Raw genomic sequence first — 16,718 nt, 5'->3', positions numbered from 1 at the left:
ACCGTCACCCCTAAAGAAGAAACAAGCCCAAAACTCGTTACCCCTAAAGAAGAAACATGCCCAAAACCAGACCCAACCGTCACCCCTAAAGAAGAAACATGCCCAAAACCAGACCCAACCGTCACCCTAAAGATGAAACTCGCCAAAACCAGAAGTCACCCCTAAAGAAGAAACATGCCCAAAACCAGACCCAATGTCACCCCTAAAGAAGAAACATGCCCAAAACCAGACCCAACCGTCACCCCTAAAGAAGAAACAAGCCCAAAACTAGACCCAACCGTTACCCCTAAAGAAGAAACATGCCCAAAACCAGACCCAACCGTCACCCCTAAAGAAGAAACAAGCCCAAAACCAGACTCAACCGTCACCCCTAAAGAAGAAATTTCGCCAAAACCAGAAGTCACCCCTAAAGAAGAAACAAGCCCAAAACCAGACCCAACCCTCACCCCTAAAGAAGGAACTTCCCCAAAACCAGAAGTCACCCCTAAAGAAGGAACTTCCCCAAAATCAGCCTCAAACGTCACCACTAAAGAGGAGACCTCCCCTAAACCAGAATCAACCATCACCCCAAAATATGAAATATCCCCTAAACCAGCCCCAACCGTCACCCCCAAAGAAGAAACATCCCCAAAAATGGACCCAATGGTCACCCCCAAGGATGAGACATCACCTAAACCAGACCCCACAGTCACCGCTAAAGAAGAAACATCACAATCAGACCCAACCATTACCCCTAAAGAAGAACCATCCCCTAAACCAGACCCCACAGTCACCCCTAAAGAAGAAACATCACAATCAGACCCAACCATTACCCCTAAAGAAGAACCATCCCCTAAACCAGAACCAGCAGTCACCCTTAAAGAAGAAACTTCCCCAAAATCAGAATCAGTACTCACCCCTAAAGAAACTTTCCCCAAACCAGCCCCAACTATCACCCCCAAAGAGACCTTCCCTAAATCAGAAACAACCACCACCCCTAAAGAAGAAACTTCCCAAAAACCAGAACCAGCAGTCACCCCTAAAGAAGAAACTTCCCCCAAACCAGAATCAACCATCACTCCAAAATATGAAATATCCCCTAAACCAGCCCCAACCGTCACCCCTAAAGAAGAAACAAGCCCAAAACCAGACCCAACCGTCACCCCTAAAGAAGGAACTTCCCCAAAACCAACCCCAAACATCACCCCTAAAGAAGAAACTTCAAAGTCTGAACCAGCAGTCACCCCTAAAGAAGGATCTTCCCCAAAACCAGAAGTCACCCCTAAAGAAGGAACTTCCCCAACATCAGCCTCAAACGTCACCACTAAAGAGGAGACCTCCCCTAAACCAGAATCAACCATCACCCCAAAATATGAAATATCCCCTAAACCAGCCCCAACCGTTACCCCTAAAGAAGAAACATCCCCTAAACTGGCCCCAACCATCAAACCTACCGAGATCACCCCTAAAGATGAAATATCCCCTATATCAAACTTAATCATTACCCTAGAATCAACGACCACCCCTACAGAGAGTGAAACGATCAGCAGTGGAGGCAAAGCTGAGACTGCCACACCACCAGAGAAACAGGTGCCTTCTGTTGCAAAGAGCAAGGACTCACACAGAGAGGCGCCAGAGAGCAGCACAACTCAGGAGAAACCAGAGGAAAGTACGGCTAAAGAGCCTGAGAAGGTTACGGATCCCAACGATGAAACCCCAAAGACAGAGAACGTGAAGGCCAAGGCCTCCGAGGAAAAACCTGAACATGTGGAGATATCTATTACAAAGACATCGCCAGTGAAAGAACAGGATGTATCAACCATGGGTTTGAAAGAAAAAACTGTTGACGGGAAGACAACAGAAAGGGCACAATCTAAAATAGATGAGAAAGGCTTTACAAGAGGTGATGAAGACAGCAAAGATGACAAAACTGCAAAGAAAACATCAACAGGGCAGGCTGCTCAGCCAATTGCAGAAAAGCAAGCTAAACCTAAAACCTGGGACTTAACCTCTTTTTAGAAAGACCAGATTTAGAGGTCAGTAGACGTTTTCTGTAAACCTGCATGATTAGTGCAAGCCTTCGAAGCAATATGAGAACTGCTCCACCTTGAAAGATTAACTGACGCGTAATATGTTCAGTATCATAATTCATAACTGTCAATTATGAGACCATTAAAGAGCTCCTGTGACATATGTACTGCAATATGGAATGTAACAAATCAAAAGCTGTATTTTGCTGTTCCTATTTTCTTCTGCCCAAGCGATGATGGGAATTGGGATGATAATGTTCATTGTTGATAATGTGATTTGATAATGCCTGAATAAGCCAAGAAATAAATGCTATTGGAAGAGCACTTCTGTTTCCAGCTATTCTAACTTGCTGTGCTGTATTCCACCTGATAAGATGCACCACATAACAGCCAACTTAAGAGCTTTGCCTTTACATCAGTGTCCCCATGATGAAACAGAGGTACTTTAGGGTCACCCAGTTGCTCATAAAAGTGCCTTATAGTCAGGTCTTTATATAGACCAAAGTATCTGGATAAGGTGACCCTCAATTCATCAGCTTTGAAAGTGTGCTGCTGACACACCACATTGTTGAACTGACCTTGTTCCCTGACCCTCACAATCTTTTACCCATGAGAGGTTGTCTATAGGCCAGCTTCCAGGCCAACTATACTGAACAAAAATAAATGCAACATGTAAAGTTTTCATGAGCTGAAGTAAAATATCCCATACATTTTACATAAACACAAAATGCTTATTTCTCTCAAATGTTGTGCATACATTTGTTTACATGCCTGTTAGTGAGCATTTCTACTTTGCCAAGATAATCCACCCACAACCCGACTACGTGTAACCACGCCAACCCAGGACCTACACATCCAGCTTCTTCACCTGCAGGATTTTCTGAGACCAGCCACCCAGACAGCTGATGAAACTGTGGTTTTGCACAACCGAAGAGTCAGAAACCGTCTCAGGGAAGCTCAGCTGCATGCTCATCATCCTCACCAGGGTCTTGAACCGACTTCAGTGGGTAAATGCTCACCTTCGATGGCCACTGGCACACTGCAGAAGTGTGCTCTTCAATGATGAATCCTGGTTTCAACTGTACGGGCAGATGGCAGACAGCGTGCATGGCAAAATACGTCCCAGTTCTTCCGCGGCCTGCACTCAGACATGTCACCCATTGAGCATGTTTGGAACTCTCTGAATCAACAGTGTTCTCTAGTTCCCGCCAATATCCAGCAACTTCGCACAACCATGGAAGTGTGGGAGAACATTCCACAGGCCACAAACAGCCTGATCAACTATGTGAAGATGTGTTGCGCTGCATGAGGCAAATGGTGGTCACACCAGATACTGCATTTCTGATCAATGTCCCTACTGTGGCCAACAGATGCACATCTGTATTCCTAGTCATGTGAAATCCATAGATTATGGCATCATTTCAATTGACATGTTATGTAACTCACAAAAATCTTTGAAATTGTTACATTTATATTTGCACGCCTTGATAGGGGTTTTAACATACCAGACTGCAGTCAATGACAAGGGAAACAATGGTTGTTTGATGGAATTTAAAATATAGAGCACAAAACATTATGGACACCTGATCTGTCCATGTCAGACTTACCAGGTGAAAGCTATGATCCCATATTGATGTCACTTGTTAAATCCATTTCAAATCAGTGTAGATGAAGGGGAGGAGCCAGGTTAAAGGATTTTTAAGCCTTGTGAAATTGTGTGCCATTCAGAGGGTGAATGGGCAAGACTAGATTTAAGTGCCAAGAACTGCAACGCTGCTGGGTATTTCAAGCTTAACAGTGTCCCATGAGTGTCAAGAATGGACAACCACCCAAAGGACATCCAGCCAACTTGACACAACTGTGGGAAACATCATGGAGCCAGCTTCCCTGTGGAAGCCTTTGATACCTTGTCAAGTCCATGCCTCAACGAATACAGGCTATTCTGAAGGCAAAGGGGGTGCCACTCAATATTAGGAAGGTGTTCCTAATGTTTGGTATACTCAGTGTATATGCAAGACCTCCCAAGGCCAGAGAAGTTCAGCTCTCAATAAAAGCCAGGATTTGGTTTCTGGAGTTCAAAGACTTTATTGAAAAGTTAAACATACACGTAACAACCTTCCAGGTTTCCGGTGATCTCGTTCTCAGTCAGCCAAGTGACCAGAAGCTACTGGGATAGCATTGACACTGAACTTGACTTAGTGTACACCACACCAAAGCCGAACAGTATCCAGGCAGTTTGGCTTTACTGTGAACCTTATTAAACCCTCCCATAGTAGTCTGCAGCAAAGTAGAAAACAAAAGAAAGCCTGCCATGTCAGCCAAGAATGAAAGGTTTTTAACCCCAACATAGAATCTGTTTCAAGCCACCCAAAATCTGCTCAGTTTAAGCAAGGGCTTCATCATGTACAGTGTTGATATAACATCTCAAATCCCAATGGCTGACTGACAGATCATAACAGTACAACACAGCTTTAACCTCATCCTCATGTGCGTGGAAGGAAAAACAAAAAGGCGTATGATGATATTTAAATAGGGGAGCCTAGTGCAGTGAATAACGCAGTTATAAATGTGTTCAAACAAGATATTAGATGATTGGTTAGAAATGGTCAAATCAGAAGTGTATGACCAAACCCAACCGCTGTGTTCAACCAATCTGATGTCTCACCAAATAAAAACACTTCAGAGATGTACATAGAAGCCACATGTGACCAACTAGCTACATAGGAGAACAATGTGGTGTATTTTATTGTCATGGCCGTGTTGGATAGATGCAATGAGAAGGTGTATAAATTATTGACCCACTGAAAGTGTCTTTGATGGAAACGGCAAAGAAAACATTTACAACAAAGAATGACGGGGTAGTGTTTTTTTTTCTCGTTGTAGCCTCTGAACAAATCCCTTCCATTCATGATATACCCCCTTGCTGTTTGAGTTGGAAATGCATTTTAAGGGCAGATACTGCTGATATTCTCTCGTTTCCTTCACCGCAAGGAGAGTTTAGGCCTCCAGTTCCAACCCCAGGCCCAGCTTGTGGCCTCCAGTGTTGATGCCCTTACCATCTACCAGAGCAGAGAGGGTGAGTTTCACACCTGCAACAGGAGAGAGGTGGTCAGGGTCACATTCAGGATGACAGTAAAGAAAATAGGTGTCAACTAGGGATGGAAATTAAGCAAGCCAGAGGGTAGTACTTTCAGATAGATGTGCAGAACTACTGAAAATCCTAAAGTTCCATCCCCGGTGTCAACATTGCAGATATAAATCTCCTATAGAACACATGATTTCTTATTTTTAAAATGAGATACTTGCTGAGATAATCAGCGATCAAGTCGTTGGAATCTCCCCTTTAAACAGCATGCATGATGGCAGTCGCTGGGAATATCTAGTCGCTAGCCCCCTCTATTGGCCAGCCGTCGCTCCTTTCATTGAAAATGACTGGTTGCCGGTAGCTCGTTTGCGGATGATCTCACCATGTGCGAGTCCTCAGTAAAATATGAACATCTTTAAAATCCATTTGTGCAGTACAGTGCACTTATAGAAACATTCCTACTTCCCTCCATATAATGTACAGCATTGTCCAATGAATTTATATTGCAGACAGTACTGTATGAGAGTCATTAAGAGCTTAGGTTGAGGAAGAGAAGCAGATACTTGTTTGTGAACAACCCTTCAAAAATAGCAGATTAGGCTATTTCAGCAACACCTGTTGTTGACAGGTGTATAAAAATTGAGCACACCCATACAATCTCCATAGACAAACACTGGCAGTACTGAAGAGCTGTGACTTTCAATGTGGCACCGTCATAGGATACCACCTTTCCAACAAGTCAGTTTGTCAAATGTCTGCCCTGCTAGAGCCACCCCAGTCAACTGCAAGTGCTGTTATTGTGAAGTCGAAACGTCTAGAAACAACAACGGCTTAGCCACGAAGTGGTAGGCCACAGAAACTCACAGAACAGGACAGCCGAGTGCTGAAGTGCATACAAATCGTCAGTCGCAACACTCACTACAGAGTTCCAAACTGCCTTTGGAAGCATTATCACCACAATAACTGTTTGTCGGGAACTTAATGAAATGTATTTGCATGGCCGAGCAGTTGCACACAAGCCTAAGATCATCATGCGCAATGCCAATCGTCAGCTGAAGTGGTGCACAATCGAGAGCATCCTGGCGGGCTGTATCACCGCCTGGTATGGCAACTGCACCGCCCTCAACCGTAAGGCTCTCCAGAGGGTAGTGAGGTCTGCACAACGCATCACCGGGGGCAAACTACCTGCCCTCCAGGACACCTACACCACCCGATGCTACAGGAAGGCCATAAAGATCATCAAGGACATCAACCACCCGAGCCACTGCCTGTTCACCCCGCTGTCATCCAGAAGGCGAGGTCAGTACAGGTGCATCAAAGCTGGGACCGAGAGACTGAAAAACAGCTTCTATCTCAAGGCCATCAGACTGTTAAACAGCCACCACTAACATTGAGTGGCTACTGCCAACACACTGTCAATGACACTGACTCTACTCCAGCCACTTTAATCATGGGAATTGATGGGAAATGTAAATATATCACTAGCCACTTTAAACAATGCTACCTTATATAATGTTACTTACCCTACATTATTCATCTCATATGCATACGTAGATACTGTACTTTATATCATCGACTGCATCCTTATGTAATACATGTATCACTAGCCACTTTAACTATGCCACTTGGTTTACATACTCATCTCATATGTATATACTGTACTCGATATCATCTACTGTATCTTGCCTATGCTGCTCTGTATCATCACTCATTCATATATCCTTATGTACATATTCTTTATCCCCTTACACTGTGTATAAGACAGTAGTTTTTTGGAATTGTTAGTTAGATTACTTGTTCGTTATTACTGCATTGTCGGAACTAGAAGCACAAGCATTTCGCTACACTCGCATTAACATCTGCTAACCATGTGTATGTGACAAATGAAATTTGATTTGATTTGTAAAACTCAGCAGCCATTGGAGCAGTGGAAACACGTTCTCTGGAGTGATAATCACGCTTCACCATCTGGCAGTTCGACGGACAAATCTGGGATTGGCGGATGCCAGGAGAACACTACCTGCCCCAATGCATAGAGCCAACTGTAAAGTTTGGGGGAGGATTAATGGCCTGGGGCTGTTCTTCATGGTTTGTGCTAGGGCCCTTAGTTCCAGTGAAGGGAAATCTTGATGCTACACTAGACGATGACATTCTAGACAATTCTGTGCTTCCAACTTTGTAGCAACAATTTGGGGAAGGCCCTTTCCCAGTTTCAGTATGACAATGCCCCATGTGCACAAAGCGAGGTCCATACAGAAATGGTTTGTCGAGATCGGTGTGGAAGAACTTGACTGGCCTGCACACAGCCCTGACCTCAACCCCAGCGAACACCTTTGGGATGAATTGGAATGCCGACTGAGGTCAGGCCCAACATCAGTGCCTGACCTAACTAATACTCGTGGCTGAATGGAAGCAAGTCCCCGGAGCAATGTTCCAACATCTAGTGGAAAGCCTCACCAGAAGAGTGGAGGCTGTTATAGCAGCAAGGGGGATGGGGGGACCAACTCCATGTTAATGCCCATGATTTCAGAATGAGATGTTTGATGGGCAGGTGTCCACATACTTTTGGTCATGTAGTGTATTATGAAGTGTGGGTTGGCCCTCAGCTCATAAAAGCAGTGAGCTACAGAGAATGGTAACACACAAGAGGACCACTTTTAATTAAAACTTAAGTGCTGTCACTACATATGTACTTGAACAGTGAAGCTAAAAAAACTTTTCATTTGGCTCTATACTCCAACATTTGGGACTTGAAATCAAATGTTTTATGTGAGGTGACAGTACAGAATGTCACTTTTTATTACATATCCATTTTACCGGTTAGAAATTAAAGCACTTTATGCATCTAGTCCCCCCATTTAAAGTAGTCATAAGTATTTGGACAAATTTGCATAGTATATTCAATTTATTCATAAGCTTAGTATTTGGGCCCATAATCCTAGCACGCAATGACAAAGCTTATGACACTACAAACTTGGATGCATTTGCAGGGTGACCCAGTCCCCGAAGTGACTTACACCCTCTCGCATATTATTGGAGGTCTACTCAGGTATTCAGCATTCCGTTATCTTGCCAAACCCCTCATCACATTTCTGGATAGCGGAGGTTGTCTTTACAGGTGTGATTGGAGTTTAACCTTTCAGTAATGCTATTGGTCAACAACTCAGATGTTATTTAAAGGTCTTGGATTCATTGTGCCTTCTCTTTTTTGTTCCTGTTCCATACTGGTGAGATATACACTCTCCCATGAGCTATGGGCCATGGCACAAGCTATTGTTTCTTTGTCCCACTCCCTCTCTGATCATGCTTAGAATAATGCTTTGTAACTGAAGTTTATGCCTTATTTGATTTCAATAATTTAACAAAGTAATTAAATACATATATATTTAGAATTCCATTCTCAGACCTTTGCTATAACTCAACTGTAGTCTCTTGCATATTTTTAAATCTTATAGTCAGATAACATTTTAAATAGGCTGATTGCATAGTCTTATCATGGGTCACATGAAGAATATAATATTATGCACATATCAAATATTACCCCAATACACAGTTTGTGCCCAATATAAATGAATAGTAAATAATGTAGTGTGTCATTTGAGTCACTTTTATTGTAAATAAGAATATAATATGAAACAAAAAAATCTCTAGCTTAAATAGATGGATTTTGATGGGGATTTATTATGCACTTAGATTTCCGCAGGGCGCACACATCAACTTTAGGGGGTTAAAGTCCTAACATCAGAACTAAAGGAACAACCTGTGCTGTGAACTTTATTCTAGTGACAGCTGATAAAATAACCTTTAAAACAAGATGTCTTACCTGGTCTCAGCGTCTGGGTATAGCCAACACCGACAAGGCTGTTGTTGTTCACTTTAGCCTGAAAAGACCAAATTAATTGATTAACTTAAAATCCAAAGGCAGATAACAGCAGTGAGAAATGTACTTAGCAACTCTGATATTTCAGAGCCAGACAATGTAGTGGGGTGTAGAATATATTTATTGCATGTGTTCTTAGGATACAAAGGACAGTCTAAAAAAACAAGAAGAGTGGTTTCCCAGACACAGATTAAGCAACAACAAATAAAATTGATGGAAATCTCCATTGACAATGCTTTTCAGTCCTGGACTAGGCTACATGTGTCTGAAACTGGCACAAAGAGTAACTCGTGCTCGGTACTTACACTGATGGAGGCGCTCTTGTCCAGCTGGTATTTGGCTGCAATGCCAAAGTTTGTGCTGTTGCTGCCGGCAGTCCAGGCAAGGTTGACCGCAGTCTCCAGCACGGGGCTCACCTTCTGGTAGATGGAGCCGCCAAACTGTGCACCGTCGTTACTGTAACACAAGAAAGGGGAGGAGATTTGAGAGAGAACTGCGCAGTCTTTACAGTAACAATAACCAGGGAGAGGAGTGATGAGGGCATTTCTCTGTAGACCAGTTTGAAATAAAGCCCTTTCCTCTACCCTCATATGCAGTTTGTTGGGCCTGACATATTGAGCACTGTATAGGGGCTTTGGCTCAATCGTTGGATATTCAATGATTATCATTTCCAAGTTGAACCATCACCATATTGCCTACAGCTCTGTCCATTCACCCATGTCAGCATAAAAAATGTAAAAATAGTTTTACAATTGAATGTAATTGGTAATGCATGTACACAGCAGAGCATTGGAAATTCATAACATTTTAAATAGAAAGGCATGATAAACTCATGTATGCCCTCAATTACACGTTGGTGTGCAGCTGGAAGTCCCCGGTCTTGTATCCCACAGCGAAGTTGTTCTGGGTCATCTTAGACTTGGCCGTGTCAAAAGTCATCTGGTAGCCGGCGAGCCAGCCCTCGTAACCCACGACGGCTGCCCCATGGATCGTGGGGCCAGCAAAGTCAAAGTCGACATCACAGCCCAGGTTGACAAACTCGCGCTTGTAGGCGGTCTTGACTTTGCCGCTCTTCTTGCTGTTGGAAAGGAAAACAGTTTTGGTTAACCATAGCCTACAGTCTGAACTATAATATTTTGAATGAACAGCTAAACAGCTCAGGCTTAATATAGCCAGTCTGAGGGAAATGTAGCAACCGTAACATAATATGAATGCAATTGGGACAAACCAAGAGATTAAAAACATCACTCCAGTAGTAATTCACCTATACACTTATGTTCATAATCAATAGTCCACAAGCAATAACAATTCAGAGCCACGTCTTTCTGGAACATTACACCAGCCAACAAGGCTTACAGTAGGTGCACCAACACACACAACAACAAATCAGACTTCATGTGCTAATGTTACATGACACCAAGCCCAGTTCTAAACTAATAGCCTGGCCAGCATGAAGCTGAGAAACTAGCCTTCTGTGGGTTGAAGTTATCCCCAGACACCGATCTTGAGTCAGTTTGGCATTGTCTGTACTAATGGTTAAGTTTAGGATAAAGGAAGTGGATCCTAGATCTGTACCTAGGGGAAACTCATCCCACAGGGCTCAGTGGACATGCAGTGACTCATGGAGGAAAAAGGATATGAATGGGCACTTCAGGCTAACATTGGACCAAATCATGGTTTCAGCAGCATTAAAAAAAAATCTAGTTTAGTAAAATGGCAGTGCACATTGATGCGACCAATAAAACATACAAGTTGGATAGCAAAGTCAATGGGTTGCTAAATGTGTCCAAATGGTCACAGTTTGGAGGCCCTGCTAGGAGAATAAACTACATTCAAATAGAAGCACAAAAACAGTAACACACTCCATGGCTTGGATGTGATTCAAATAATACTACACAGATGAGTCCCATTTCAGGCTAAAGTTTATTTGACTGACCAGTCACCTCAGATCCACCCACAAGCCTCTGAGGACTGCGCACCCCAGATCATGTTACGTTCATGTAAGGACACCAGGTGCTGGACTGACTCTTCTGGACTAGCTACATGTTCATACCATCAGCACCCATAGATCCTTTAAGTACTAGAACTAGTCCTCTGCATTGAACTTGTACATTACTAATCATACCCAGTGTTTGGTGAGAAGGTTGTGTCGAATGTCAGCTTCAGACCCTTGGCAATCTAGAGGGAACCAGAACAGAAAGTTGGAAAAAGACTGGCAACACGAGGTTGATCTATCTGCAGTTAATTTGATCAATACATATTGCATATTAATTATTTGTTTGAATCACCTTTTATTGTGTCAAGGCTATCATGACACTCCATAGACAGATTTGGTTGTGTAAGGCTAACCAATTGTCTTCCAAAAATAATGTTTTGTTGAATCCGAACCTGGTCTTCAACGGTGATCTCTGTTCCCAGGGTGTTGTCAGTGTTCCACTTCTCTGTGAAGGTCAGGCCATACTCGGACCTCTTGTATTTGGTTTCAAGGCTACCTGCCACCTTGCTGGTGTCCGTGTTTGAGGAGCCAGCTGTTTTGAACTCCTGTATAACATTTGTAAAAAGATTCAAATCAGGATATGAACAAAAACTTGTATAATTATCCGAAAGCTCCTGGGTTTTTATCATCAAGGAGTGTATTGAACTATACTGCTGTCAAGCTCCCAGGGTTGTAAATTCAAATTACCTTCCATTACACAATTACTGCAATCATAAACATGTCTAAACTTTTACATATGGTAGAGTAGATACAATTAATTTTCAAAGTACACAAATGATTAGAAAGAAAATAAGTAAACTTACCACTCCGCTGTCAGACTTGGTCTTCACATCAAGCTTCACCAGGCCAAACCCTTTAGGGGGAAAAGCAAAGTTCTTATGAATTAAAACCTATTTCACAACCCTTGCATTGTTCAAATTCATCCTGAGACGGTTACACCATGACATTTTCACCCTTTGATATACCAAAACTGTAAACATATCATGCCGTGTGATAATTGATCCGGTGCCAAATAGGGGAGAACATGTAGAAATGTGCTGTAAGAAGATTTTTTGCATATGTTTTTTATATATATATAAAATATTTTCCTTGGACACAAAAATAACATGTCACGACAACAGCTTACATATAGAAGGAGCACCCGCCCAGCCTTCCTATTGGTTTAGCATGCCTCTAACAAAGCCACCCTATTGGTTATTCTTGTTCTTACACAAGGTGTTCAATACAACCAAATCAATGACCAGTATAGCCTATTCCAGAGTGAAAGGTACAGTACCATAGCCTTTGTTGAAGATATCCTTGGCAGATTTGCCAAGGTCACCATATGATGGAGGCACTGCCATTACACCTGCAGCAGGAAAAAAAAAATGCATATATTACACAGAGTATATTTTAGTTTACAAAATGCCTGTGCAAGGGTGCGTAGTTCAGAAAACAATGTTTCTTTTGAGTCTATAAGCATAGCTACTCATCCAAAACAGCTAGTCATCCTTTGGGATAATGTTTATTTTCCCCCAACTGAAGGGCGTTGTTGCCTGTCTGTATAAGAGCCAGCTCTATCAGCCCAGAGCATGGGTTCTCCTGCAGATGTTGGATATGATAAGTGGCCTGTCTGTCTGCATCTGTATAGCTCTGCATGGCCAACTTATTTAAACTGACGCTAGGCCATAACTCCGTGACTCACTCAGGCAAGGCCAGGTGGAGGAAAATAAAACAATTCCAGAAAGGGTGGGTCTGGGAAGGGCTCCACTCCCCAGCCAAGTACTGTCTCCTACCCAGTCTGTCCCATTAATCAATCAATAACTGGGTATGGTGCAACTCAGAGACTCCATTACTAATCTCCTATAACAGTCTCTAGGACAGACCGTGGTAGGTGGGTCTTTCCGTTACAAGACCACGCAGTCATTCCTGGTTCATGTGAGGCCTCATCTTTGAGTGAGGGTATAGCATACGGTATACTGTAAGAAAGGGGGTGTTTGTGTAGTGAATCTATTTTTGACATCCTGTGGTTGTTCATAACAGCTGAATCAGTTTGGATGAAACAAGTTGACATTGTCACCACACTGTTACAATATGGTTCAGGAATGCCTGGTGTTCCACACTAACAGTGTCAGGTATTCATTCACCTGTCACTACACACTTTCCAGAAGTGACAACCATAAAACCTATAAAATGTGTGTGTTAATTAAGCAATTCGACATATGCCATTCAGCAGAGCCAGCTGAGTGGTAGCTAGTTAGCCAGCTAAGGTTAACAGATAGTGAGAGGCTGTACTTTCCAGTTCCAGTTCTGTATATAACGTTAGCTAAGGTGGCTGGCTAGCTAGCAAGCTAATGATATGGAAAAGATACTGGTATGCCAATTATGGCAACTGTAATGACAAACGTCATACTGAGCAAAGGTGGGCAAGGTTAACTGAGGGAAGCCATTGATATATTCAACCTATCCTATTGCTATCTAGTGTTGCTGTATCGAGTTAGCTGGCGTAGAAGCGCGTGTCAAAGTTCTGAGATATATTCTTTATGCTGGACAATAAAACAATGTACATATTCCTTGTGCATTTTGTGTACAGAAATGTTTAAGTTGTATCAACACCTTAAAAATAGTCTGCCATGCACAAGTAGCTATGTAACCTGCTGTACGTCCGCATTGCCAGGCATGCATGCATTGCATGCCAAGGAAGCTAACTAACTAGCTACAGCTAACGTAGCGGTCTAGTTAGCAGATTGAGTTGGCTAGCTAGCGTTACTGTTACAAAATTGATGTTATCTAGCTAACTCACAGTTAGTTACTCCAAGTAACAAAGTAATCCAGTTTAATTTGTGGTCTTAATTTCACACACATGTGCACCGGACATGAGTTGTCCGCTACAGTACTCGTAGCATAGCTCAATAGCTAGCTTATGCTAACCGGCTAGCTAGCTAGGAACATTTAGCGATTGCGTGTCAGGTAGTACTCGGGCAAGCGTGGTCATAAACTGCGACAAATATATAGTTTGGCTAGTTCATCTACAGTAAAATCCAGTTCAGTTGCTTCACTTACCGGTAAAATACGGGACTATAGGTCAACTAAAGTGACTTTATTCAGATGTTTGTGGCGCCGCTGTAGACTTCGCCGGTTGGACTGGAGTGTAGGACGAATTGAAGGAGACTGCAAGGAATGACGTCCACAGCATATCAAACATCCGAAGCGAAGGACCCCTCCTTGAAACATGTTCACCTGTCTTAACATACTTGCAGATTCATGACAAAATCATTACAAAATGAACAAAGGTAAAAATGCATTTTTTTTAGCTGTAAATATTGATTATTTTTTTGTACATTTTCTTTATTATAGAATCATCCATTTCCGGGCGTAACTTCTCATTGACAACCATATTTGATCGTGTGGAGTAGGTCATGGGTCATGTGGAGTACGATCACTAGAATGAGAAAGGCACTGAGGGAGTCATCCGTACATATCCGACTGGTGTTAGACTTTATTGACTATTCTGATCTAATCTTCAAATCTATTTTTATCTTAGACTTGTATAAAGCCTTCGATACAGTGGAACATGAGTTTCTATTTCTTATGCAAGGTTGCCAATTTTGCCTTACCTCTTCCTGCTTGCAACCCAATTTTTTACAAGTTGTATTATATCCAACGATACACAGTTTAAGTCTGAAGGTTACATACACTTTGGTTGGAGTCATTAAAACTCGTTTTTCTACCACTCCACAAATTTCGTGTTAACAAACAATAGTTTTGGCAAGTCGGTTAGGACATCTACTTTGTGCATGACACAAGTCATTTTTCCAACAATTGTTTACAGACAGATTATTTCACTTATAATTCCCTGTATCACAATACCAGTGGGTCAGAAATGCACATACACTAAATTGACTGTGCCTTTAAACAGCTTGGAAAATTCCAGAAAATGATGTCATGGCTTTAGAAGCTTCTGTTAGGCTAATTGACATCATTTGAGTCAATTGGAGGTGCACCTGTGGATGTATTTCAAGGCCTACCTTCAAACTCAGTACCTCTTTGCTTGACATCATGTGAAAATCAAAAGAAATCAGCCAAGACTTCAGAAAAAAAATTGTAGACCCTCACAAGGGATGAACCTTTGGTTCATCCTTGGGAGCCATTTCCAAATGCCTGAAGGCACCACGTTCATCTGTACAAACAATAGCACACAAATATAAACACCACGGGATCACATAGCCATCATACCGCTCAGGAAGGAGACGTGTTCTGTCTCCTAGAGATGAATGTACTTTGGTGCGAAAAGTGCAAATCAATCCCAGAAAAACAGCAAAGGACCTTGTGAAGATGCTGGAGGAAACAGGTACAAAAGTATCTATATCCACAGTAAAACGAGTCCTATATCGACATAACCTGAAAGGCCGCTCAGCAAGGAAGAAGCCACTGCTCCAAAACCACCATAAAAAAGCCAGACTACGGTTTGCAATTGCACATGGGGACAAAGATCGTACTTTTTGGAGAAATGTCCTCTGGTCTGATGAAACAAAAATAGAACTGTTTGGCCATAATGACCATCGTTATGTTTGGAGGAAAAAGGGGGAGGCTTGCAAGCCAAAGAACACCATCCCATCCGTGACGCACGGGTGTGGCAGCATCATGTTGTGGGGGTGCTTTGCTGCAGGAGGGACTGGTGCACTTCACAAAATAGATGGCATCACGAGGCAGGAAAATTAGGTGGATATATTGAAGCAACATCTCAAGACATCAGTCAGGAAGTTAGTTTGGTCACAAATGGGTCTTCCAAATGGACAATGACCCCAAGCATACTTCCAAAGTTGTGGCAAAATGGCTTAAGGACAACAAAGTCAAGGTATTGGAGTGGCCATCACAAAGCCCTGACCTCAATCCTATAGAACATTTGTGGGCGGAACTGAAAAAGCGTGTGCGAGCAAGGAGGCCTACAAACCTGACTCAGTTACTCCAGCTCTGTCAGGAGGAATGGGCCAAAATTCACCCAACTTATTGTGGGAAGCTTGTGGAAGGCTACCTGAAATGTTTGACCAAAGTTAAACAATTTAAAGGCAATGCTACCAAATACTAATTGAGTGTATGTAAACTTCTGACCACTGGGAATGTGATGAAAGTAATAAAAGCTGAAATAAATCATTCTCTCTATTATTATTCTGACATTATTCACATTCTTAAAATAAAGTGGTGATCCTAACAGACCTAATACAGGGAATTTTTATTAGGAATATATTTCAGGAATTGTGAAAAACTGAGTTTAATTTAATTTGGCTAAGGTGTATGTAAACCTTCCAGACTTCAACTGTACAAGGGATCTCTATTGCTGACAGACATTACCATAAATCATCTTGCAGATGATACCACCCTCTTTTTGAAAGATGCTGACCAGATTCCTAAAGCAGTCGATGTGGTAAATATATTTTCCAAAGCATCTGGTCTTTGCCTAAACCTTAAAGTGTGAATTGTTTGCTGTAAAAGACTATGTGATACCCTCTATCTACAATATTGCAGTCAAGGAAAAAATAACATACCTTGGGATTACCATATCAAAGGATCAACAGGAAAGATGCTCATTAAATTGCATACATATTTTTGAAAAATAAATAAATAAATAGTTGAACCATTGGTTGCAGAGGGATTTATCCTTGAAAGGTTGAGTATTGTTGTATAGAACAAAAGGTATCTCCAGACTTACGTACGCAGCCCAGTCCCTACATCTTGACAACAAAATAGGTAAAGCGGTTGACCAAGATG

General features: G+C 42.2%; 2 protein-coding genes across 2 annotated transcripts; one reads left to right on the top strand and one right to left on the bottom strand.

Moving 5' to 3' along the window:
• Positions 1 to 37: 37 nt before the first annotated feature.
• LOC112256126 (cell surface glycoprotein 1) lies at positions 38 to 2,333 on the top strand. Its single transcript, XM_024429138.2, has one exon. The coding sequence runs from the start codon at positions 175 to 177 to the stop codon at positions 1,996 to 1,998; it is 1,824 nt and encodes a 607-aa protein (XP_024284906.2). The 5' UTR covers positions 38 to 174; the 3' UTR covers positions 1,999 to 2,333.
• Positions 2,334 to 4,069: 1,736 nt separating this feature from the next.
• vdac2 (voltage-dependent anion channel 2) lies at positions 4,070 to 14,169 on the bottom strand. Its single transcript, XM_024429115.2, has 9 exons — positions 14,013 to 14,169; positions 12,247 to 12,318; positions 11,774 to 11,823; positions 11,363 to 11,515; positions 11,100 to 11,152; positions 9,825 to 10,052; positions 9,280 to 9,430; positions 8,918 to 8,975; positions 4,070 to 5,098 (listed from the first exon to the last, which is right to left on the bottom strand). Exons 2-9 carry the CDS (start codon positions 12,311 to 12,313, stop codon positions 5,007 to 5,009), a joined length of 852 nt encoding a protein of 283 aa, XP_024284883.1. The 5' UTR covers positions 12,314 to 12,318; positions 14,013 to 14,169; the 3' UTR covers positions 4,070 to 5,006.
• Positions 14,170 to 16,718: the final 2,549 nt, after the last annotated feature.

Source organism: Oncorhynchus tshawytscha, linkage group LG01 (genome assembly GCF_018296145.1).
Source record: "Oncorhynchus tshawytscha isolate Ot180627B linkage group LG01, Otsh_v2.0, whole genome shotgun sequence".
NCBI lineage: Eukaryota > Metazoa > Chordata > Actinopteri > Salmoniformes > Salmonidae > Oncorhynchus > Oncorhynchus tshawytscha.
Note: the sequence above shows the minus strand (reverse complement) of the source record. Positions and strands in the feature narration are given on the sequence as shown.